The 18,587-nt window shown below is 63.1% G+C and overlaps 1 protein-coding gene across 1 annotated transcript in view; it reads right to left on the bottom strand.

The window, feature by feature from the left end:
• MYO18A (myosin XVIIIA) overlaps positions 1-18,587 on the bottom strand; it is a 108,489-nt gene that overhangs the window by 47,555 nt on the left and 42,347 nt on the right. Inside the window, exons 3-10 of the mRNA XM_067565908.1 lie at positions 9,157-9,819; positions 8,009-8,074; positions 6,321-6,398; positions 4,691-4,726; positions 2,240-2,302; positions 1,184-1,271; positions 622-731; positions 311-487 (exon numbers count right to left, since the gene is read on the bottom strand). Coding sequence (XP_067422009.1) covers positions 311-487; positions 622-731; positions 1,184-1,271; positions 2,240-2,302; positions 4,691-4,726; positions 6,321-6,398; positions 8,009-8,074; positions 9,157-9,819 — 1,281 coding nt within the window. The remainder of the gene's footprint in view (positions 1-310; positions 488-621; positions 732-1,183; positions 1,272-2,239; positions 2,303-4,690; positions 4,727-6,320; positions 6,399-8,008; positions 8,075-9,156; positions 9,820-18,587) is intronic.

Below are 18,587 nucleotides of genomic sequence, written 5' to 3'. Positions count from 1 at the left end.
CCCTCGGCCACGCGTCGGGCCGACCTGCCGCGCCGAGGCGCTGCGATCACCCCAGGGCTCCCGCGGCAGGGCCGGGGCAGCGGGCCTTACCCCGCATGGGCCAGTGAGCCAGCCCCAGCCAGCCACCAGCCCGGCGCAGAACACAGCCAGTGACTGCACCGTTCCCCTGCAGGACGCCCACCGCACCTGCCCCCCACCCGCAGGAGCGTCTGGTCCTCGCCCCCCAGCAAGAGCGGGACAGGATCCTGCACATTCAGCCCAGGGGCTGTGGCCAGGACCAGCAGCGGAAGGGTCAACGCGGCCGGGTTACCTTCTCGGAGTACATGGAGGGGGAGCTGAGGGGGTTGACGACCAGCAGGGTGGGCCCGGCGTAGGTGTGGGTCAGGTTGCCCCCGTAGCGCTGGCGCACCGTGTGCAGCACGCTGGATTCGTTGAGGTAGACGAGGCTCGCCAGGTCCTCCACCCGGTCACAGGACGGCGGGTTCGCCTGCGGGGCGGAGAAAGGACAGGCGGCCTCAGGCAGGGCCCCACCCCGCACAGACCCGTCCGCTGCCGACACCCCAGTCCCCTGCCCCAGCCCCTCTCCCCCGGCAGCCAGAATTGGGGGCCCAGGGCTCCCACCTTCTCCACGTCATCCTCCTCCACGTCCAGCAGGGCCCCATCGTAGTCCAGTTTCACCTTCACCTTCCCTTCGGGCAGGAGGCTCGCTTCATCCGTTCTCAGCTGGCTGGCTGCGAAGAAAAGCACGGACCAGGTCTACAGGTGCCCCCCCTGCACCAGCTCCCCGGGGCTCCGGGCCGGCGCCGGCTCCCTTCCCGCACGTGGGCCGGCACTGACACCTAGTGGTTTCGCTCTGGCACTGAAGCCAGGCCTCTCCTGCGTGCCCTGCACACACACTCCCCCCCGCCTTCTTCCAGACAGTCCCCGAATCACACCCCAGCAGCACCGGCCACATCACCCGCACGCCAGCTGGGCAGACAGCGGGCGCCGGGCTCTGCTCTTCTGCCTCTCCCTTGGGGGGGCCGGTGACCTGCTGTGGCTCCCCCGTCTACAGGTACAGCCCCCGGGGGGTGGCCGGCAAGCAAAACACCCCAGAACTGTCGAGGGCGGGCTGGGGGAGCAGGCAGGCCAGCGAATCCCACTGCGCGGCACTGCCCCAGGAAGCCACGGGGCCTGGACTCACCCAAGGAGAAGCCATCCTTGTGGACCAACCACACCTTATCCGTCTCATACCAGGCCTCCTCGGCAGCGATCTGCTCCTCCGTCTTCGCCTGCCACGCCGAGAGAAAGGGGGAGAGTCACTGCACAGGCTGGGGGGACGGGGCTGGCCTGGGCCATCAGAGACTCCAGCACCCCCCTCTCCCTGCTCCCACAGGACAGTGAGACAAACCCAGCCCCGCCCCAGGCTCCAGCACAGACCCCAGCAGAGCTCAGACCCCAGCGAGGTCAGCGGGGACCCCAGGGTGGTAAAGCTGGTCCTTGCTGCTTCCATCCAAGCGAAGGCGGCAGCACCCGCGTCCCGAACACCCAGCGTGGTCGGCCCGACGCCGGCTCTCAGGGCGCTCTCCCTGCTCCAGGCAGTGACATGTCGGCTCTGGGGCCAGCGCAACCAAGTCACGTGCCCAGGTAGACTGGGATAAGTGGAGTGTGCGACCCCTTCCCGCACCCCAAAAAGAAAGAGCAGAGCAGCACAGCTGGGAACACCGTGCGTCCCGCAGAGCCAATGAACGGGTCCACGCTGGACGGGGGGAGAGTGCAGAAGCGGGACGGCCCCAAAACACCACGCGCATCCCCTGCCTGCCCTGCACGGGGCACGGAGAGCACAGCACGGCGACCCTGCAAAGAGGGACACCGCCTCTCCCAAAGCACACAGGAGAGAGCAGGACAGCGCAGCTCTGCGAACCAGGGACAGCTGCCTGCTTGGCAAAGCTTCCGCTAGGCAGGGGAACCGTCCCTAGGGCAGAGCGGACGCCGCAGCCCTGGAATCAATTCACAGGGGGCAGGGCCGTGTTTCTCCAGAGAACAACCCCAGGCTGGCCAGCCGGGGCCCACTGGGGCTTTTCCAGCGGCTGCTGCTAAAGGCCTGTCCCACAAACACAAAGGGCCTCGTGCAAACAGGCAGGGTAGAGTGAGAGCAACACACCCAGCCCAGACACACGGCAGCGCCCCCGCCTGCCCCCAGCACCGAGCAAATTCCCGTGTTCCCGCAAGCAAGGTCAGTGTGGACGGGTGGCCAAACCTGGGGCTGAGATGCAGCAGAGGCTGGGCCAAACGGGGCTGCTGGGGCATCGTCCGCCTGCGCCTGCCGGGGCCGACCGGTGGGAAGGGAAGGGAAGCAAGGTGCAGAGGGTTAATATCCTCCCCGCCAGGCCGAGGCGCAGAGAGCAGGAAAAGCCGTAATGAGAAGCAAATGGAGGCGAATGGGACAAACCCGCCCACTGTGGAACGAGGGCCACTGGCACGGCCTGGGGCACACGGCGGGCGCTGCCCGCCAAGCACGCCACGCCACGCCGCAGGAGGAGCGGCTGCACTCGAGGGAGACTGCACGCCACCCACTGCTGCAGCTCTCTGGCTCCTGGACTGCCCCGAGGGTCACAATCACCAGCAGGGCCCTGCACTTCCCAGCCCCGCACCCCAAAGCGCTTTGCAGAGCTGGGCTCGCTGCCGCTGAAGAGAGGTCAGGTGCCAGGCCCAAGGTCACCCATGCAGGAGTGGCAGAGCCTGGAGTGCTGCCTCCCAGTCCTGGGCCTTGCCCCCAGCCTAGTCCTCAATACTCTGCCCCACCCCGTGGGAGACCTGAAGGTAATACTCCTTTGGCCTGAGTACGGGGTGCAAAGCCTCCCCCCCCCAGCCAACCCACAAGCAGCTGGGAAAACAAGGGGCCTGTGGAAAGAAGCGTCCCACCAAGGCTGCCAGGCAGGCTGCCGACACATGGGTACTGGGGCGGAGGAGACAAAAGGGAGACCCCTCACCCCCACTCAGCAGAGTGACCGGGATCCCCCAGCACCGCCCAAATTCTTGCTCCCCAAATGCAGCTGCGTGCGTGTCTGGGCGCTAACGTCCCGGAGAGTCAGGCTCGGTGGCTGTGATGGGCAGGAGGACAACGCCCCAAGACACGCACAGCCCAGCCCCTGAGAGCAGCAGACCCCGTCTACCCCTGGGTGACCGCGCAGCACAGTCGGAGCCACAGCCGCGCCTCAGGGAGCGACCGGGAGCCTCCTGGAGAACCAGAGAGCAAAGGCCGATGGTAACCGGTTACGCAGCGGCACAACACAGCCACTGCCAGGCCGCTCCGAGGGGACGGCAGGGGGCAGGCAACTAACGGATCAAGGCGCGCCGGGGCTGCGAGAATGCAGCCTTCGGCTGGGACCTCGCTAACAACTACTCAGTGCTGGCAGCAGCCTCGCGCCGCCCCCGGGCAGGATGCAGGTTTTACGCTGAGCAGCAGGTGGAGACAGAAAACGCACCTGAACCAGGGACTGGTTTTCAACTCTCATTGGCAGACGCCTACAAAATTTCCGAAGGAGGGGCAGAGCCCTTTGGAAAGCTCAGGCAGCCTGCAGAGCCGCGGGGTGCAGAGCACAGGGCCGAAAACCACCCTTCTGGGGTCCTGACGTTTTCACGGACCCTTTCCCTGCCGGATGTCTGGGGGAGCTGGGTTACAGGGATTTGTTTAACGCCTGTGCCACTCTGCTGCCCCGCCTGGGCCCTGTCCCTGTTGGCGTTTCGCAGCCCCAGGTCAGTAGAAGGAGCAGGCCCAGCGGTGGCACGTGTACCGTCTGCGCCTATGGCTGGGAGTCAGGACTCCCGGCTTTTCTCCGCAGCTCTGCACTGACGCGCTGAGTGGCCCTGGGCCCAGCTGCAAAGGGAGGCAGCGGTTCTCAGCCCCGGGGCAGCGCTCTGCGACGTGGTGACGGACAGCCGGCGAGGCTGCACTGCTGTTTGGTTCAGGTGCTGTTGGCGAACGGGGAACGGCTGGGGCCAGAACGCAGCCTTTTGCTAGGACCCAGTTCACAACTGCTCAGTGCTCGTCTCGCCCTCACACCCTCCAGCAGCTCCCCACTCCCGCACGGCTCCCCATTTCTGCCCTCTACTGCCAGCCCAGTGCCATGGCTGCCTGGCGCAAAGCTCACAGCTCCTGCTCTCCTGCGGGAAGGGAAGGGAAGGATCACCCGCACCGAGGTGCACGAATCAGTCTGCAGCCAGGGAGCCCCCGTGGCTACCCAGCGGCAGGCCCTAGCCTGCAGGAGGCCCACACAGCCGGTTTCCGGGGCGATGGGGAATTTCCTAACTGCCCCAGAAGCTTGCGGAGGCCAACGCTGCCTCCTTCCTCGCCCCGCTACAGGTAACAAACCTCCTGGGAGGAAAGTCACAAACCAGAGGAAACACGGCTCATCTGGCTAGTGACACCGTGAGCCCCTGCCCACGGGCGGCGACAACTACACAACGGCTCCCGTTCCCATGGTGCGAGGAGGCGGCCTAGTCTAGCACAATGGAGGACGGCAGGAGGGGACCCGGGCAGATAACCGGACGGGGCGTGGCGTCCTGGGCTGGCCAGAGATGAGAGAGGTGAAGAAAGCCTTACACTCCAGCATGAGGCGCGTGCACAGACACCAGCCCAGCGGCAGACAGAAGACGGCGGGAGGTCGCCCGTGGAAGCAGAGAGCCCCTGTGGACAGGGGTACAGTACCTGACTCTGGGCGGAGACGGAGGCCACAGGGTCCAGCTAATCGCAGCAAGGCAAGAGGAGGAAAAAGGAGAAGAGAGAGTGAGATAAGCAGAGAGCCCAAGGAAACGCGCCCTGGACAGTGACCCCCACGGAGCAGGCCTGCAACGCCCGGGCCCAGCCCCACATCGACATCCAACCACGCGCTGCTCAGAAACCAACTGCTTCCCGCCGGCAGAGGGGCAGCCACCCGCCCCCCTCGTCAGGCACTCTGGCCCCCCAGGCCACCGTGGAGCATCCCTCCCCAACACGGCCACCTCCAACAGCCAGCCGCTTCTGCCCGGCACCTCGCACAGGCTTCGGCGTGTGCACAGGAACCGCACGGCTGCGCCGGAGCCCGAGTATCAACGCAGCCAGACTCCAGGTCAGCGGAGGAGTCGCAGTCGGCCGGGGCAGCTGACCCCAGGGACTGCAGACTGCACCACAGAAAGCAGCCCTGCCCCGGCCCTTCAAAATCCACCTGCCCCGCAGGGGGAAATCCACTGACTGAAGCTGCAGCTCCCGCTGGATTTGAAAGGGACAGCTCTGCAGATAGCCAGCCAGCCAGCCACCAGCCTCACCGCGGGGCAGGCCAAACCTCCTCCTGGAGCTCCCCTGTTGGCAACCAGTGGCCCTGTTACCGGGAGACCCATGTCCTGTGCTGGACAACTGGCCGAATGCCGCCAGCACCGGCGGGGTGCACTGCCGCGGAACGCTGCTCATGGGGGCCGGGGGCCCGTAACCCTGGAGAGGGCCAAGCCTGCCGTCTCTGCGGGCTGCCACGCGAGGGCTGCGCTGGGCGTTTGCCCCCCGGCATAAATCGAAGCGAGTAAACCGCAGCTGCTGTCATCCTCTTTTGGGAGCGCAGCCACCAGGACAGAGGGCCCAGCGTGCCATGCTCGCCCACCTGCCGGGCGGTGGGCATGGGCACCGGCGGGGCGACATGCTTCCTGCTCCAGGCTGCAGAGCGCCAGCGCTCCGCGGCCGAGCGCCTCACCACAGCGCTCCCCTTCCGCACGTCCTGCCCCGTGGGGAGCCTGGCCCCTGCCCACTGCCAGCTAACTCCCACCCAGGGGCTTCCGCGGGAGCCGGGAAAGGATCTCGGGGGAGCTAGACAAGGGACCGGTTACCCAGGGACATTTCGAAGCAAAGACTTGTCAGGACATCCCCTGCTGCGTGCTGGGACCCTCGCTCTCCCGCCAGAGGAGAAGCTGTTAGTAAGTGGCAAGCAGCTGAGGCATTGGAGAGACACACAGGCAGCACACGGGGCCTCTCCTGCGTGCACAGTGCCAGGGTGAAGGGGAACTGCAGGCCCCTGAGCAACAGCCAGCCTCCTACGGGCAACTACACGATGGGGATAGCACCGGGCGGAGCACAGCGCCAAACGCTGCCGGCGCACGGGGCTGGACATCTGCAGGCTCGTCATCGCAGGGGAGCTGCTGCTGATCACCATCTCAAACCGCAATGGAAATGGGCTTGGTGGGAGAGAACCCTGTGAGCTCAGAGCCGCCCGCACGCAGGGGCACCAGCAGTGGGGAAGCCACAGCCGGCCGGCCGGGCGGGAGGGCGGAGCAGGGCATGCACGTCGATAGGTATGAAAAACTCTTGCAATTACAGAAGCCATGAAGATCTTCTCCAGCCTTCTGTGCGCTTCCTCCACTGGGGTCAGCTGGGAACCGGGACCGGCTGCCGCCTACAGGGCAAACCAGCGTTAGTGTCACCCTCTGTGCCAGTCACACTCCTGCGCAGACTACGGGGGGGGCGAGAGGGGAGCCAGCCGACGGGGGCCCTCAGAGCAGTGGGCGTTTGCCCCCGCGCAGTCTCCGGTTGCCGTCTAGCATGTGAGTTCGTACGCCTGCGCACGGCAGCGATGGTGCAAGGGCAAGCTGGAGCTGCCTGCCCAAAGCCCCTTGTCCAGGTCTGCTTCCGCTGGGAAGAGCCGAGGCAGAGCTGCAGCCAGCACTTCCATGGCGGGAGCATTCACAGCTCCCCGAGGCCACAGGGCAAAGACTTCCCCTGCACCTCAGCCTCGCCACCTGCCCGGGGCACGACAACACGCAGGAACGCACGCCACGAATACCAGGGACTAGCTGGAGTTAGCCGGGCCACGCCCACGGCAGCCCACAGGCTCCCCCTCACCACGCATCCCGGGGCTCAGCGGGGGCCCTCCACACTCCCGAGGGCTCCATGTTCCTGAGCCCCCGCGACGCAGCCGAGGGGGTACAGCAGAGTCCTGGCCAGGGGATCCAAGTGGCTGGCTGCCCAGCAGGGATGCTGTACCGGCCCCCCACTACACGATGGGCTTCCCTCTTGCCTGTAGAGTCTGCCAAGCCCTGCAGCGAGGGATGGGCCAGGCCAGCGCTCCCGAGGTCGAGAACAGGGCTCACTTCCTCCGCGGGGCTCCCCCCGCACCAGGGCCAAGCTGGCTGAGAGCAATACCCGAAAGGTCCGGCCCAGAGGGCAGCGAGACATGGTTTGTGGAGGAGAAGGGGCCTGGGGAGGGGAGGGGCTCATCTCCTGGTTCCTGTAGCCAGACAGACGTGCAGGGACAAAGCCCGTGGCGGCTCAGCGCTACTTTTAGCTGCTGCATAGCAAAGGCTTATTTTGGTTCCCGCAGAGTCTGCGCGTGCCGGAGTGCAGAGATCCCACGGCCAAAGGACTGTGCACACCAGCAGCGACACCTCAACAGAGTCTGAGCGGGCGGCTACCCCGCCGGGGCCCAGCAAACCTTCCCTGCGGGGAGGGGCCGGGGCCAGACACACCCAGCTGCCATGCAGGCCGAGCTGCCAGCCAAAGAACCTAGCTATCTGGCCACACGTTTCACGCAGGACACCAAAGCAACCGTCCCAGGAACAGCTCGCGTTCTGGGGGGAAGGGCGTCAGCGCCCGCTCAGAGCGGTACGCAGCAGGGGATGGCGTCCCCACATCCACAGCGTGCCCCTGGGAAAAGCAGCAGCAGCTGAAAGGTGACAGGGGCAGTTCCTTTCTCGGCCACTCACGCTGATGCCCATCTCTCGCCCTGCCTACCCCCAGCTGCCACTGGGGTGCGAGTCCCTTTAAACGGTTAGAACCTACGCACGGCGGGCGAGCATACAGCCCCCCAAATCCCAGCCCAGCACACCTCCCCAAGCCCTCGCCCCCCCAGGTGTGCTCCACCCGGCCAGGCTGACACGCTCTGCAGAACCCAGCGGAGTCACGCTGGGCCCCAGCCCAGACTCTCAGTATCGACCCCTGAGCAAGAAGTTAGCCAGCGACCATCCACAGGTAGCCCCGGCACCACACCTAGCAGCTCACCGCACACACCTGCCGGGGGGATCCCTCTGCGGCTTCTGGGGGAGGCAGCTGCTTCTCCGCTGGCGGGGGTTTCTCCTGCAGCAAGCCGGGTCAGACAGAGACAGGGCAGTTTGTGATCCTTGGGAATGGCAATAAGGGGCCCGGCGAGATTCTGCCCCACACGCCGGGCTGGGCAATGCCCAGCACAAGTCAGGCTAGCCAGCGTTTCACGCACACGGGGCCGGCACAGAGAGGGCCTGGGAAGGGCATGCAGTCAGGACGCCACGCTGGCATGCGGGAGACACAGGTTAGGTCGCCGGGGCAGGCGGCTGGTTTTCCAAGCGGCAGTGCCACCACGGGAGTGGCTCCGAGAGATGCCGGGGCCTGGGAACCGACTGCCAGACCTCGAGAAATGAACAGCATCTGCAAGAGGTTCCCGGGCAGCCCTGTGGGTGGCAGGGTGCTGCTGCACACTGAAGGGGACGCACGAACCGTCCCAGTCGGCAGCAGCTGGGGCAGGTCACCAGCCTCCCCACAAGGGCCTGGCTCCCCCCAGCAGATCACGGAGGCTCTGCCAGCTGCAGGAAGGGGGCAAAGCCTGCACCCAGCACGGAAGGGCGCTCTGCGGGCCCCCACGAACGCCGCGCCCTGCGTGGGCTGCGGAGAAGCGAGCACTGTCCCTAAAACAAACTGGTTAGAGACTGGGTGCCAAACAGACCCGGGAGGGGACAGGGCACAGCTGACGGATGTTAGACTGCAGCCATGTCCGCAGCCCTCCCCTTTATCTACCCAACCAGAGCTTCCCTGGCACGCATGCTAACAGAGCCAGCCCACCCCTTGGGCCAGGCCCAGCCGCAGTCAGTCCCTGGCACTGACGCCGGAGCAGCACCAGGACCCCACGGGACGGTTACGGGGAGCAGCTCACACCATGCACCTGTCACCGCACAGATCGGAACCAGGCCCTCCTAGCACGGCTGCTGGGAAAAGCCAGGCACTGACCTTCAGACGGGCGCTGCCCGTGTGCACGTCAAAGGAACCACCCCCCAGTCCCCCACCTCCCCACGCGTCCAACAGCCTGCAGGTGCGCCGGCCGGGAGCCCGCTCCGCTCTGTGGCACGTGGCATTAGGAGTGACAAGCCCAGCCCACACACCAGTGCCATGCACACACTCATGAGTACCTCGCCTTGCGCCAGGGCTGACACGTGCGTCAGCTCCACCTCCGGCTCTTGCTTTGCTTTGGGGCCTGGGGTGGCTATGGGCCCTTTCTCCCCCGCAGGAGACGGGGAGCCAGGCTTCACGGGGTCTTTCCCCGCCGGGGCCGTCTGTGGTTCGAGAGGCTGCTCCTCCTCCCGCCTCTCCGCTGGCTTGACGCGAGGCCGGTGCTGTTTGGTTTTGCCTCGGGACATCAGGCTTCTCAGACCCACCGAGATCTCGTCCTTGGGCTCCGGCTTCGGGGAGGACGCAGGCAATGGAGGTGCAGACGTCACCCTGGGTGGCACCTTCTCTTCCTTCTTGGCTGGCCCAGGAGACTTCACGTCCCTCCCCAGCTCCTTGGTCCTGCCAGAATCCTCACCAGACGGGCCCTTGTGCCCCTTCTGGGCCACCCTCAGCCCTCTCTTCCTGGACAGGCCCTGGCTCTCCTCTCCCAGGGGGTCTGGCTGAGCCGGTGAGCCAGCCCCGGACCCTTCCAGGCCGTTCATGGCCTGGGGAGACGCTTGGGAGAGCTGCTGGCTCTCACCGTTGAGCAGAGGTTCTGGGCCCTTCACGCTCTCTGGACGCTCCGGCGGCTCTGGGCTCCGGCGAGCGGGGGGCTCATCTTTCCCTGCGTTTGGATTTTCTGACTACAGTTACACAGACAGGAACACGTTACAGGCGGGCATCCCCCTTACCACAACATCCACACACGTGCGCACCAAGCCGCCCCCGCCCACAAAGTGCTGCCGTGCAGCCGCGTTCCCAGGGACCCGCAGAGACAGGAGAAGGGGGCTCTGGCCTCCACCCTGCGCCCCTGACCTCAGCAGAGGTTTTGCTGTCGGGAGCAGGACGGGGCCCTTGGAGTTATAAACGCTTTGTTTAGGGTTCTAGGTTTTCCCAGGCCAGGACAACCTTCTTGTGAGACCTCGGCACCTGACACGGCTTACCAAGAGCCCGCTAACAAGGCGCCGGAGCCCAGACCAGCCGCTGCTCTGCAGGACACCGCCCAAAGCCTGGCTGGGGAGAGAGCTGGGTTCTGCGTCATAGGAAGCCGCGGTGCATGGCTCTCTTTGGAGAGGGCCTTCGTCAGGACCCGAAACACTCCCAGAAGTTTCACCACGTCTCCAGGTCCATGCAGAAGAAGAGGATGTCAACCTGCGACCCTACTAATGCAGTGCTGGGGAACACCTGAACCTGCAGGGGAAGGCGCCGCGGGGGAGAGGGCACCCGCAGCACAGGGGACGGAGGGCAGTTGGCTCCTTCCTCCTGCAAGGCAGGGCCAGTCTGGCAGGGAGCTTAGGAGACTATCTACCTGCACTACAACCTGCGGAAGACACGTGCCACCGAGACCAGCTCAGCACAGGTCCCCTAGCTCTGGTAAAACCACTGCTGACAGACGGCTGGGCTCGCAGCTCCACCACGACAGCAGGCAGGATGCACAAGTCCTGCCGCTGGATGGGGGGCTCCTCTAAGAGGTTTACGTTGCTGCCAGACTCCAACGGGACCTGCCTGAGATGTGGGCCTCAGAGCTGAGCGTGATTCATTCAAGGCCTCCTGCTGAGACTGTCCATGGCGAAGGGGGTTGCAGTGTGGGTTCCACCCTGCCCCGGTTGTCTGCAGAGAAGCAGGCGGATAAGAAACCTGGGAGCTGCCAACTCCTTGGCAGGAAGGATAAATGAAGTGCGTAGGACGAGCTCCTGGCACCAAGTCCAGCTCTGCACCACGTCCTCAGTGGTGGCTGCAGCAGGAAAACCAAACTTCTGAGAAACACTCCCAGGCCCAGAGGTCGCCTCTTCTCATCCTGCCAGGAACGAGCGGCTCACACCCATCCTCCTGTACCCCCCACCACCTCCGGAGGACGGGAAAAGACGCACACCACAGAAAGGGTGTAATGGATCCTGGGCCCACACAGACCCATCTGGGGGTGTCAGGCTGCTGCCGGGCTTTTCCCTTCTCTGTATGCAGCTCCTGGTAACACAGCTCAGCCCGTCCGCGCCCTTCCTCTGCCCCGCAGCTCCGAGCGTCTCCCTGTGACACAGTTACAGAACGGGCTCGGAGACCAGCGGAGCAGGTTGCCGGTGAGAACGAAGCGGATCCCTGTACCGTGGCACTGCCCGTGCCACCCTGGATCTGGCAGCCCCCATCTGAACTCTAGGTCGCCAGCCGGTGTCTATACTTCAGAGAGGTAGGAACAAAGCCAGCGAGACGTCTGCATTTGGGCCGCACTGCAAATCACAAGAGCCTTTTATCGACCTGGAGCCAATCCCATCTCACCCGCTACGCTCCAGTGAAAGCCAGCCCAGAAAAGACAAGATGTGCTGAAGGTGGAAAGAGACCAGGAAGCAGCAGGGAACGCCTGCGAGTGAGTCGCCAAGGATGTGACTACAGCGGGTTAACCCTGCATGGCAGGTGGTGACAAAACCCAGGGTAAAGATACAAGATCAGCCCCCGCTCCCACTGCTGTGCCACCGCTCGGAGCCGGAGAGCGTCAAACACGGGTAAGCAGGGATCACGAGCAGGGATCACAGCGGCAGACTTGCTTTCCAGCCTCCTTAAGAGACTGCACTGCAGCACAGCCTGCACCGAGAAATGCTCCAAATGCAGCAAAATCACTTCCAAAAACCGCCTCTCCAGGGACTGCCCACAGTGCATCCCTTCATTCACACCCCACCCCCAGGGCACTGCCCGGCAGGCAGGACGGGCCCAGAGCAGACAGCATTCAGAGGGAAGGTTAGCAGGTGAAGGACCCCGGCAGTGCGTTCTCTTGTGCATCATGCCGCATGCTGCTCTGGGGGCTGCCTCCCAGGAAAGAGCCAGCTCCGCTCTGGGCCTATGGGAAATGCTGTGGCGTTCGCTTCGGAGTGAGGCTGGATCTCTCTGCCATGACTGCAAATACCTGACGTCCGACTCCTCCCTGGCGAGGAAGGGGGAGCCCCTGGAAAAGCAAGCTGCGTCCCCCAGCCACTGGACCCGGCGGCGATCGGGTGGCCGGTCTGTGCAGAGTGGCTACCAACCAGCCTTGTCAGCTGGGGAAGAGGCAGCGTGCAGAGGAACTCCTGAGGGGTCGGCCGGCAGCCGAACACGACCAACTCTCCCAGCTCCAGGGACCTGCCCAGCTGACACCACATGGACGGAGACCTTCGCTGACCAACGCCGCTTACGTGAGAGGTGACACTGCTGGGTAACAGAGCTCCACTAACGCAGCCTGCGCTGTGTGTCTGAGCAGCAGGATGGCTCGCCGGAGCCGGGACAGCTGGAGGAGAGCAGGCTGCACCCAGCCCCGTCTGCCAGTCATGCAGATTAGTGATGCTGCTGCGTGTGTGTATCTTTCTGTAGAGTCACTTGTACGTCCACACCGTCACAGCAGGACGTGGCGGGGCTTTCTTAAGATGATCCCTTTGCCGGCACTGCTTTCCATTTCTTCCATCCAGAGGGATCTCATGGAGCTTTGCTCACCAGGAGTCCCTGGAATTCAGCCCTCTCTGGGGAGGAACAGGGCAGCTCATGCCCAGAACAAGAGAGGAAAGACGGCAGAGTTCGGTGTGGGGACGGAGGCAGCACTAAGGACACGGATGGCGAGCGTCCCGGGATCTGTACTGTCTATGCCGACCCTCGCGAGAACCTGCCACCAGGCCGTGCATCTGCCCGGCGAGAAGCACAGGATTTGACCCGCTGCTTCCAGCGGGGTCCAAACCTGAGCCCTAGCACAAATAAGCCAGCCAGCCCCTCTCCCCCCCTCCTTCGGCTCCACCCTCATCGCACAGGGGGGTTTGCCCCCAGCCCCCAGGACCAGCGTCCTCCAGGCAGTGTGTGTGTTATTGCAGCACTTGGCCCAAATCGTTGCTTTTCACCCCTGCTCTCCGCCCTCTGCACCAAGCCACCCTCTGGAACGAGCCCCCCAGAGCTGCCAGCACGGCCTCGTCTTCACCGGCCTCAACGCAACAGCCCCACGTCAACCAGCTCAGCCGCCAGGGCTAGCTGCATCGTGCTCAGCCAAGCACCCCCGGCACTACTAGTCGCCGACCTGTCTCCAAGGGAACGACCCTGCAGCCACGGCACTGTCACACGGAGGGTCTCCGGCACCCAGGGGCCAAGCCTACATTTGTGCCCCTCCCTGACCTCACCCCCCCCTCCCCTGCCGCAGGGCAGGAGGGGTCCCGGCGCCACCCCCAGCTGCCCCAGGGAAGTGGCTCTGTAACTGAGGGTGGGGGGTGCCAATGCAGGCTTGGCTCCGCCACCACCCCTCCCCGCACTTACCCGCCCCTCCCACGACAGCCCCGCAGCCCGGCGCTGGCTCGGACAGGGCGGACTCACCCTCTGGCCTGGGGCGGGGCCTGGGCCAGGCCTTCACAACGCACGGGGGGCACAGGAGGCTCTGCACCCCTCAGAGCCTCCTGCGTCTCCCACCTCCTGCATGTTGTGAAGGACCAGACCGGCGCCCCCGGGCCTGCCACCCCCCACCCCCGTACGCCACAGAAACCCACGCTCCGTGACCCCAGCAATCGAGGCAGCAGGCCAGCGGGAGCCGGCTGGCCTGACGGGCCCAGAGCAGCCAGGCGGCCAGCACACCACCCTGGGGCCATTTCTTTGTCACCAGCAGGGCTAGAAGCTGCGTGTGAAGCAGGTGGTCTGGCTCCTGCCGTCAGTGGCTTTGGGTTTCAGAGCAGGTTGTCCGGGCCTGTGAGTTAGCATGAGCTGGATGCAGTGCTCCAAGCTACCCCCTCTGCCACACAGACACTTACTGCCCCATCCTCTTTCCCAGCTTTTTTCCCAGAGAAAAGTTTGTCCTCGTCCTTAACCTGAAGGGTTAAACAGAGAAGAGGGGCACATTTCAGTCAGAGCTTTCAAAGGCATTTCCAGAGTTTCACACCCCAACACTTTCCACTAGCGCATTCTGCACACACGAGCGTGGCCGAGATCAGAGCTGGGGGGGGTGGAGGCTGCTTCCAGAGACATCGGCTGAGGCTGCTCCTGTTCTTGTGCAATTCGCTGTTGTGACCACAAAAAAGAGTCTGAGCAGAAGCAGGACCTCTGGAACTCACCGCTGCAGGATGTTGGGGCAAACAACTTAGCAAGGTTCAAAGATGACAACACTTATGAGCCCAAGAGTAGTATTAGCAGACACATGAGCATGGAGAAAGTTACAAGGATTATTGATACTCATGCTTCAGAACAAAGAGCAATTGCTTGTGAGGCTCAGGAAGCAATGGCCGCCCAAAAGAGGACATTACACAACGGAACGCGTTACAGGGGAACGTCTGTGCTCCCCTCTGAAGCCAGGGACCGGACGGTGCATGCAGCACACAGTGAGGTTTACGGCTTCCCCGATATTCACAAGCATTGGAGACTAGTGCAAAAATGTTTCCCAATTATTTCAAAATCAAAAACCGCATCAGGCCTGCTGAGGTGGAGAAAGCAGCTGAAACCCTCCTCCTGCATGGCTGTGTCACAGAGCACCGCGCCCAGGTCAGTAACATGCCGACATGCTCCAGAGCTCAGACAGCCGCTAAGCCCCGACAAGCAGGAGGGACTGTATTTGCAGTTGGTGACGTGGCTGGCAACTAAAGCCCTGTTCCCCCTCCCCAGGAGGGTTTCTGGCTTTCTGCTTGTTACTCAGTTTAGCTCTGCAGCTGAGCGCCACCGAACAACAGTGACAAGCCAGGCGCTCAAATAAGGAAAGCGACCTGGTTTGGGGTGAGCTGTCCCCGCTCTGGCCACATCAGACAGCGTACTGCATTTTAAACGTCATCAGCTAATCTCTCCAGCAGCCCTTCCTTTGGGAAGCTCTCACGAATGCAAGCACGTGCCTTTGCCCTCCCTGGAAAACTCCAGGGAAGGCAAGTGGCGACACAGGGCTAATTTAAACCTGACAGCATCTGAAAGAGCCCTCTCTGCAATAAAGGACAGACTAACATGGAGGAAGCTTTCCTCGGCCTGCCTGCCTGGACCCTCCCCCTGGGTAGCAAGAAGGGGTCACTGACGGCAGGGGGCACAGCAACTCCTGAGAAACAGCCGATCTCGAGCCAGGGCAATCCATCGCCCAAGAGGTCGCCATCTTAACTGGGACAAGCCAAGTACAGGCGCGATTCAAAGCTCCTTGAAACCGTGGGAAGACTCCCATGGACTTCACCGGGCTCCGAATCAGACCCTAGGAGAAAGCAGCCTGAGGAGGCCGAGCACAGTACTGGGCCCAGTTACCATTCATCTGCTGCTCCTGGAAATCTGCCTGACCTCTGCCCCCGGGAAGCGGGGTTGCAGCTCCTCTCACCCCTGCTCAGCAGCCGTTACTGCCAACCGCTGGCCCGCCATGCCCCTGTGAGAGGCCAGCGGCAGCTCTACAATTAAAGGTGGTGAGGAACATACCCAACAAACCAGCCAGTCAGTGCATTAGTAATTAGCCCACTCAGGCCATGCATGAGGAGTTGCCTCTGATTGGGATCCTCCCCTCCGATCTCACGGTACCAAGGGGGGTTCAGCCCCCACCCCACGCACATGCACAGCTATTGTAAGACTTGGGTTTCAGGATGTAACAGGCTTCCAAATCCTTAGTGTGGTACCATTTCATCCAGCCTCTGCTGCCACACTGCGCTTGGCTCCTCGGAGAACGGGGCTCTCCGGCTCAGGGACCAGGACAACTCCTTGGGACGCTTCTCCGGAGCATTTAGAAAAACACTCCACAGACCTCCTTGCCGGGGAGCTCAGCGACCGAATTTAGATTCTGCTTGACTCATGGGACAGAAGAAGTCTCGCAGACTGAGGTCAGTACACAAAAGGGAAACCCTTCCTCACCGGCGTGGGCTGCTGCTGGCACTCAGAGTGACGGCTCCGGCAGCCCGGCCATCGCTCAGCCCCTGCACATTTCAGCCGTGGCCTCTCCTCTTTGCTCTCTTGCACTATCCCAAACCCAAGCTGACAGTAACGTTCCCGCAGCACTTCCGGACACGGAGTCCCCATGTTACTGCTGCTTCACGCAGGGCTAGGAGACACCCAGTTCACCAAGCCGCTGTTAATGACGGTGGGAACGCAGGTGTTTGAAACGACGTGCCTGAACTGCATGCCGCGTGGCTGTGTCCCCTCGCCCCCCGGCGCTCGCAAGGGAGGATTCCTCATCCTGCGAGCTCCCCGAAGCAGGCAAAGCAGGGCAGCTCCCCGGTAACATGCTGTCTGCTCTGCACACACACTGCACGAAGGCCGAGCACGGCGGTGATAGCAAACACGAAAGAGACTTCCCTTTTGTTCCCAGAACGCAAACCGTGACGAGAAGGCCATGGTGATGTCACATGGAGCTGGAACCAGGACAGCTACCCTGACTGGGGGAAGAAAGGGGAGAGGTGAAACTTGCGTTAAAGCTTATGGTCTTGCTTCTTCCTGGAGAGGAATGACTGGCCTGGGCACATGGCCATTCAGCAGGGTGCTGGCCCGGCACAGGACGCCTACTGCGGCAATACAGGGAAAGGGGGACGCCCACAAGGGAAACCGAAAATGATAAATTCTGTCAAATCAGGCAAGATACAGGCCAGGCCGAAGGCATGAGAAGAGAGCAGAGCTGAACGCTCCGTGCACATGGGAGAAAAGCCAGGCAGAGAACCAAACCCCAGTCACACGGCCAGCCACCGCTCCTGGTACAGTCTCTTTGGAGGTACGTTTTCTCCTGGCTTTCTGTTCACTAGCTAGAAGTCGCTCCTCCCCTGGCTGGTTTCAGCCCCAGCTTTCCAGGAGAAGAGCAGCACAAGACAAGCAGCCAGCTAGCAAAACAGACAGACCGAGCCCAAATCGCCAGGGCTCAGCTTTCGGCATCACTGCGACGTGTGCCCAGCAGGAAGCCCTGCGTGCACCCAAGTATTTACCTCCAGGAGTCACATGTACAACGTAACCCAGTGCCGCCCTCTAGGAAGTGCCCCCATTATTAGCTCTAGGACCAAGGCAGCGTCCTCACAGCTTCCCCACCCGAGCTGTTGTGCATCAGGGGAGGTGCGCGCGCCCTGCCAACTTTCTGTACAGCTCTGACCTTCGGCAAAGAAGAGAAACGGCGGGTAAAACAGCGAACTCAGCATCTACACTGGGGACACAGCAATTACCACGGCTACAGCTCTGCCCAGAGTACAGACAGCTCAAGGAGTCTGCTTCCCCCCGTGCCCGGAGCCAAACAAGCTTCCTAGGTTAGTTAAGCCCTTTCGGATTTATCAGGAACACACGCGGCACCATAGGTGTGCATGGTGCTGTGCCTGCCCCAGGAGCTCCCAGCCGGGGAGGCCCACCGCCTAGCAGCACGCCGGAGCCAGCGAGCACGCAGCGGCACTCCGTCCCTGCCTGCCCTCGGAGTCCCTGCCGACGGCAAAGCCACGCTGCACAGCGCTGGCCACCAGCACCATGCACACCTCCTGACAAGGAACGCCACCCCAGCACCGCACTGCAGCAAACCTCGCCATGCAAACCACAGGAAAGGAAAACCACAATGGAGTGAACGAAGGCGAGCGTTCTGCCCCAGGTGTCCAATGACACCCGTGCTCCGGGCGTGGATGGAAGCGGAGAGGCTCAGCCAGCTTGCCTGACTGATGAAGACATGGGAGGTGCCGGGCTCTGCTAGCGATGCCGTTCCCAGAGCGGGGACCACTCGGTATGGACCGGTGGAAGGCTTGGCTAGAGCCGCCCAGCTGGAACGCCGGCACAAGGCACTGAGCCAGACATGGCTGCGTCACACACGTGCATTTCGCCACCAGCAGAAGCCTGGCACGCTGAATATAGGCCCCCTGACGATCACCACAGCCACGAACTGTCCTCGGGTGCCCATCACCAAGGAGTAGACGGTCAGCCAGGGCCAGGATGTGCAGAAATCAGCTCTTTGGGGGGGCCTGAAAGGGTTTCTGGACAAGCAGGAGATGGGCAGGGCCTGCTGGCTCCTCCGTTAGATGCGCCGGCCTTGGCTAACCTGGGAGAAGCGGCGCCGGTGCAGAACGAGTGAACCGATAAGTATCAAGAGCGGAGAGGGGACGCTCCAGCGACTGCCAGGGAACGGGACTGTCAAAGGTTTGACCTCTGGGTGTGTTGCTTTGTCTGTTCACTCCTGTCTAACTCCGACGCCCCACGAGCCCGCTGGAGAAAGGGTTTCTTCACAAAAGGTTCATCACCTCCCCCATGCCTTCAGCGGAGCTGCCTCAGTGCCCAGCTCACCCTCCCACCCCCCAGCAGCAGGCTGGAGCAGGCGGCACGTCCCCCATACTTTTAAACACACACACACCCCGCAGATTTATTAATATTCTTGGTCATTTCATACCCTCTCCTCAGGCCTGAAGCCACTAGGAAGAGGTAGGCAAAGCAAAGGCACCTAGCCGGGCAGCAGTGCCATCCCTCATCTCTGCGCTACACTCTGCTCCCCTCGGCGGAGTCAAAGAACAGCCCGGCCTCCAGCAGGGCT

Source organism: Emydura macquarii, unplaced genomic scaffold (assembly GCF_026122565.2).
Source record: "Emydura macquarii macquarii isolate MOO-44397 ecotype Brisbane River unplaced genomic scaffold, CSIRO-AGI_Emac_v2 contig_2699, whole genome shotgun sequence".
Lineage (NCBI taxonomy): Eukaryota > Metazoa > Chordata > Testudines > Chelidae > Emydura > Emydura macquarii.
Note: the sequence above shows the minus strand (reverse complement) of the source record. Positions and strands in the feature narration are given on the sequence as shown.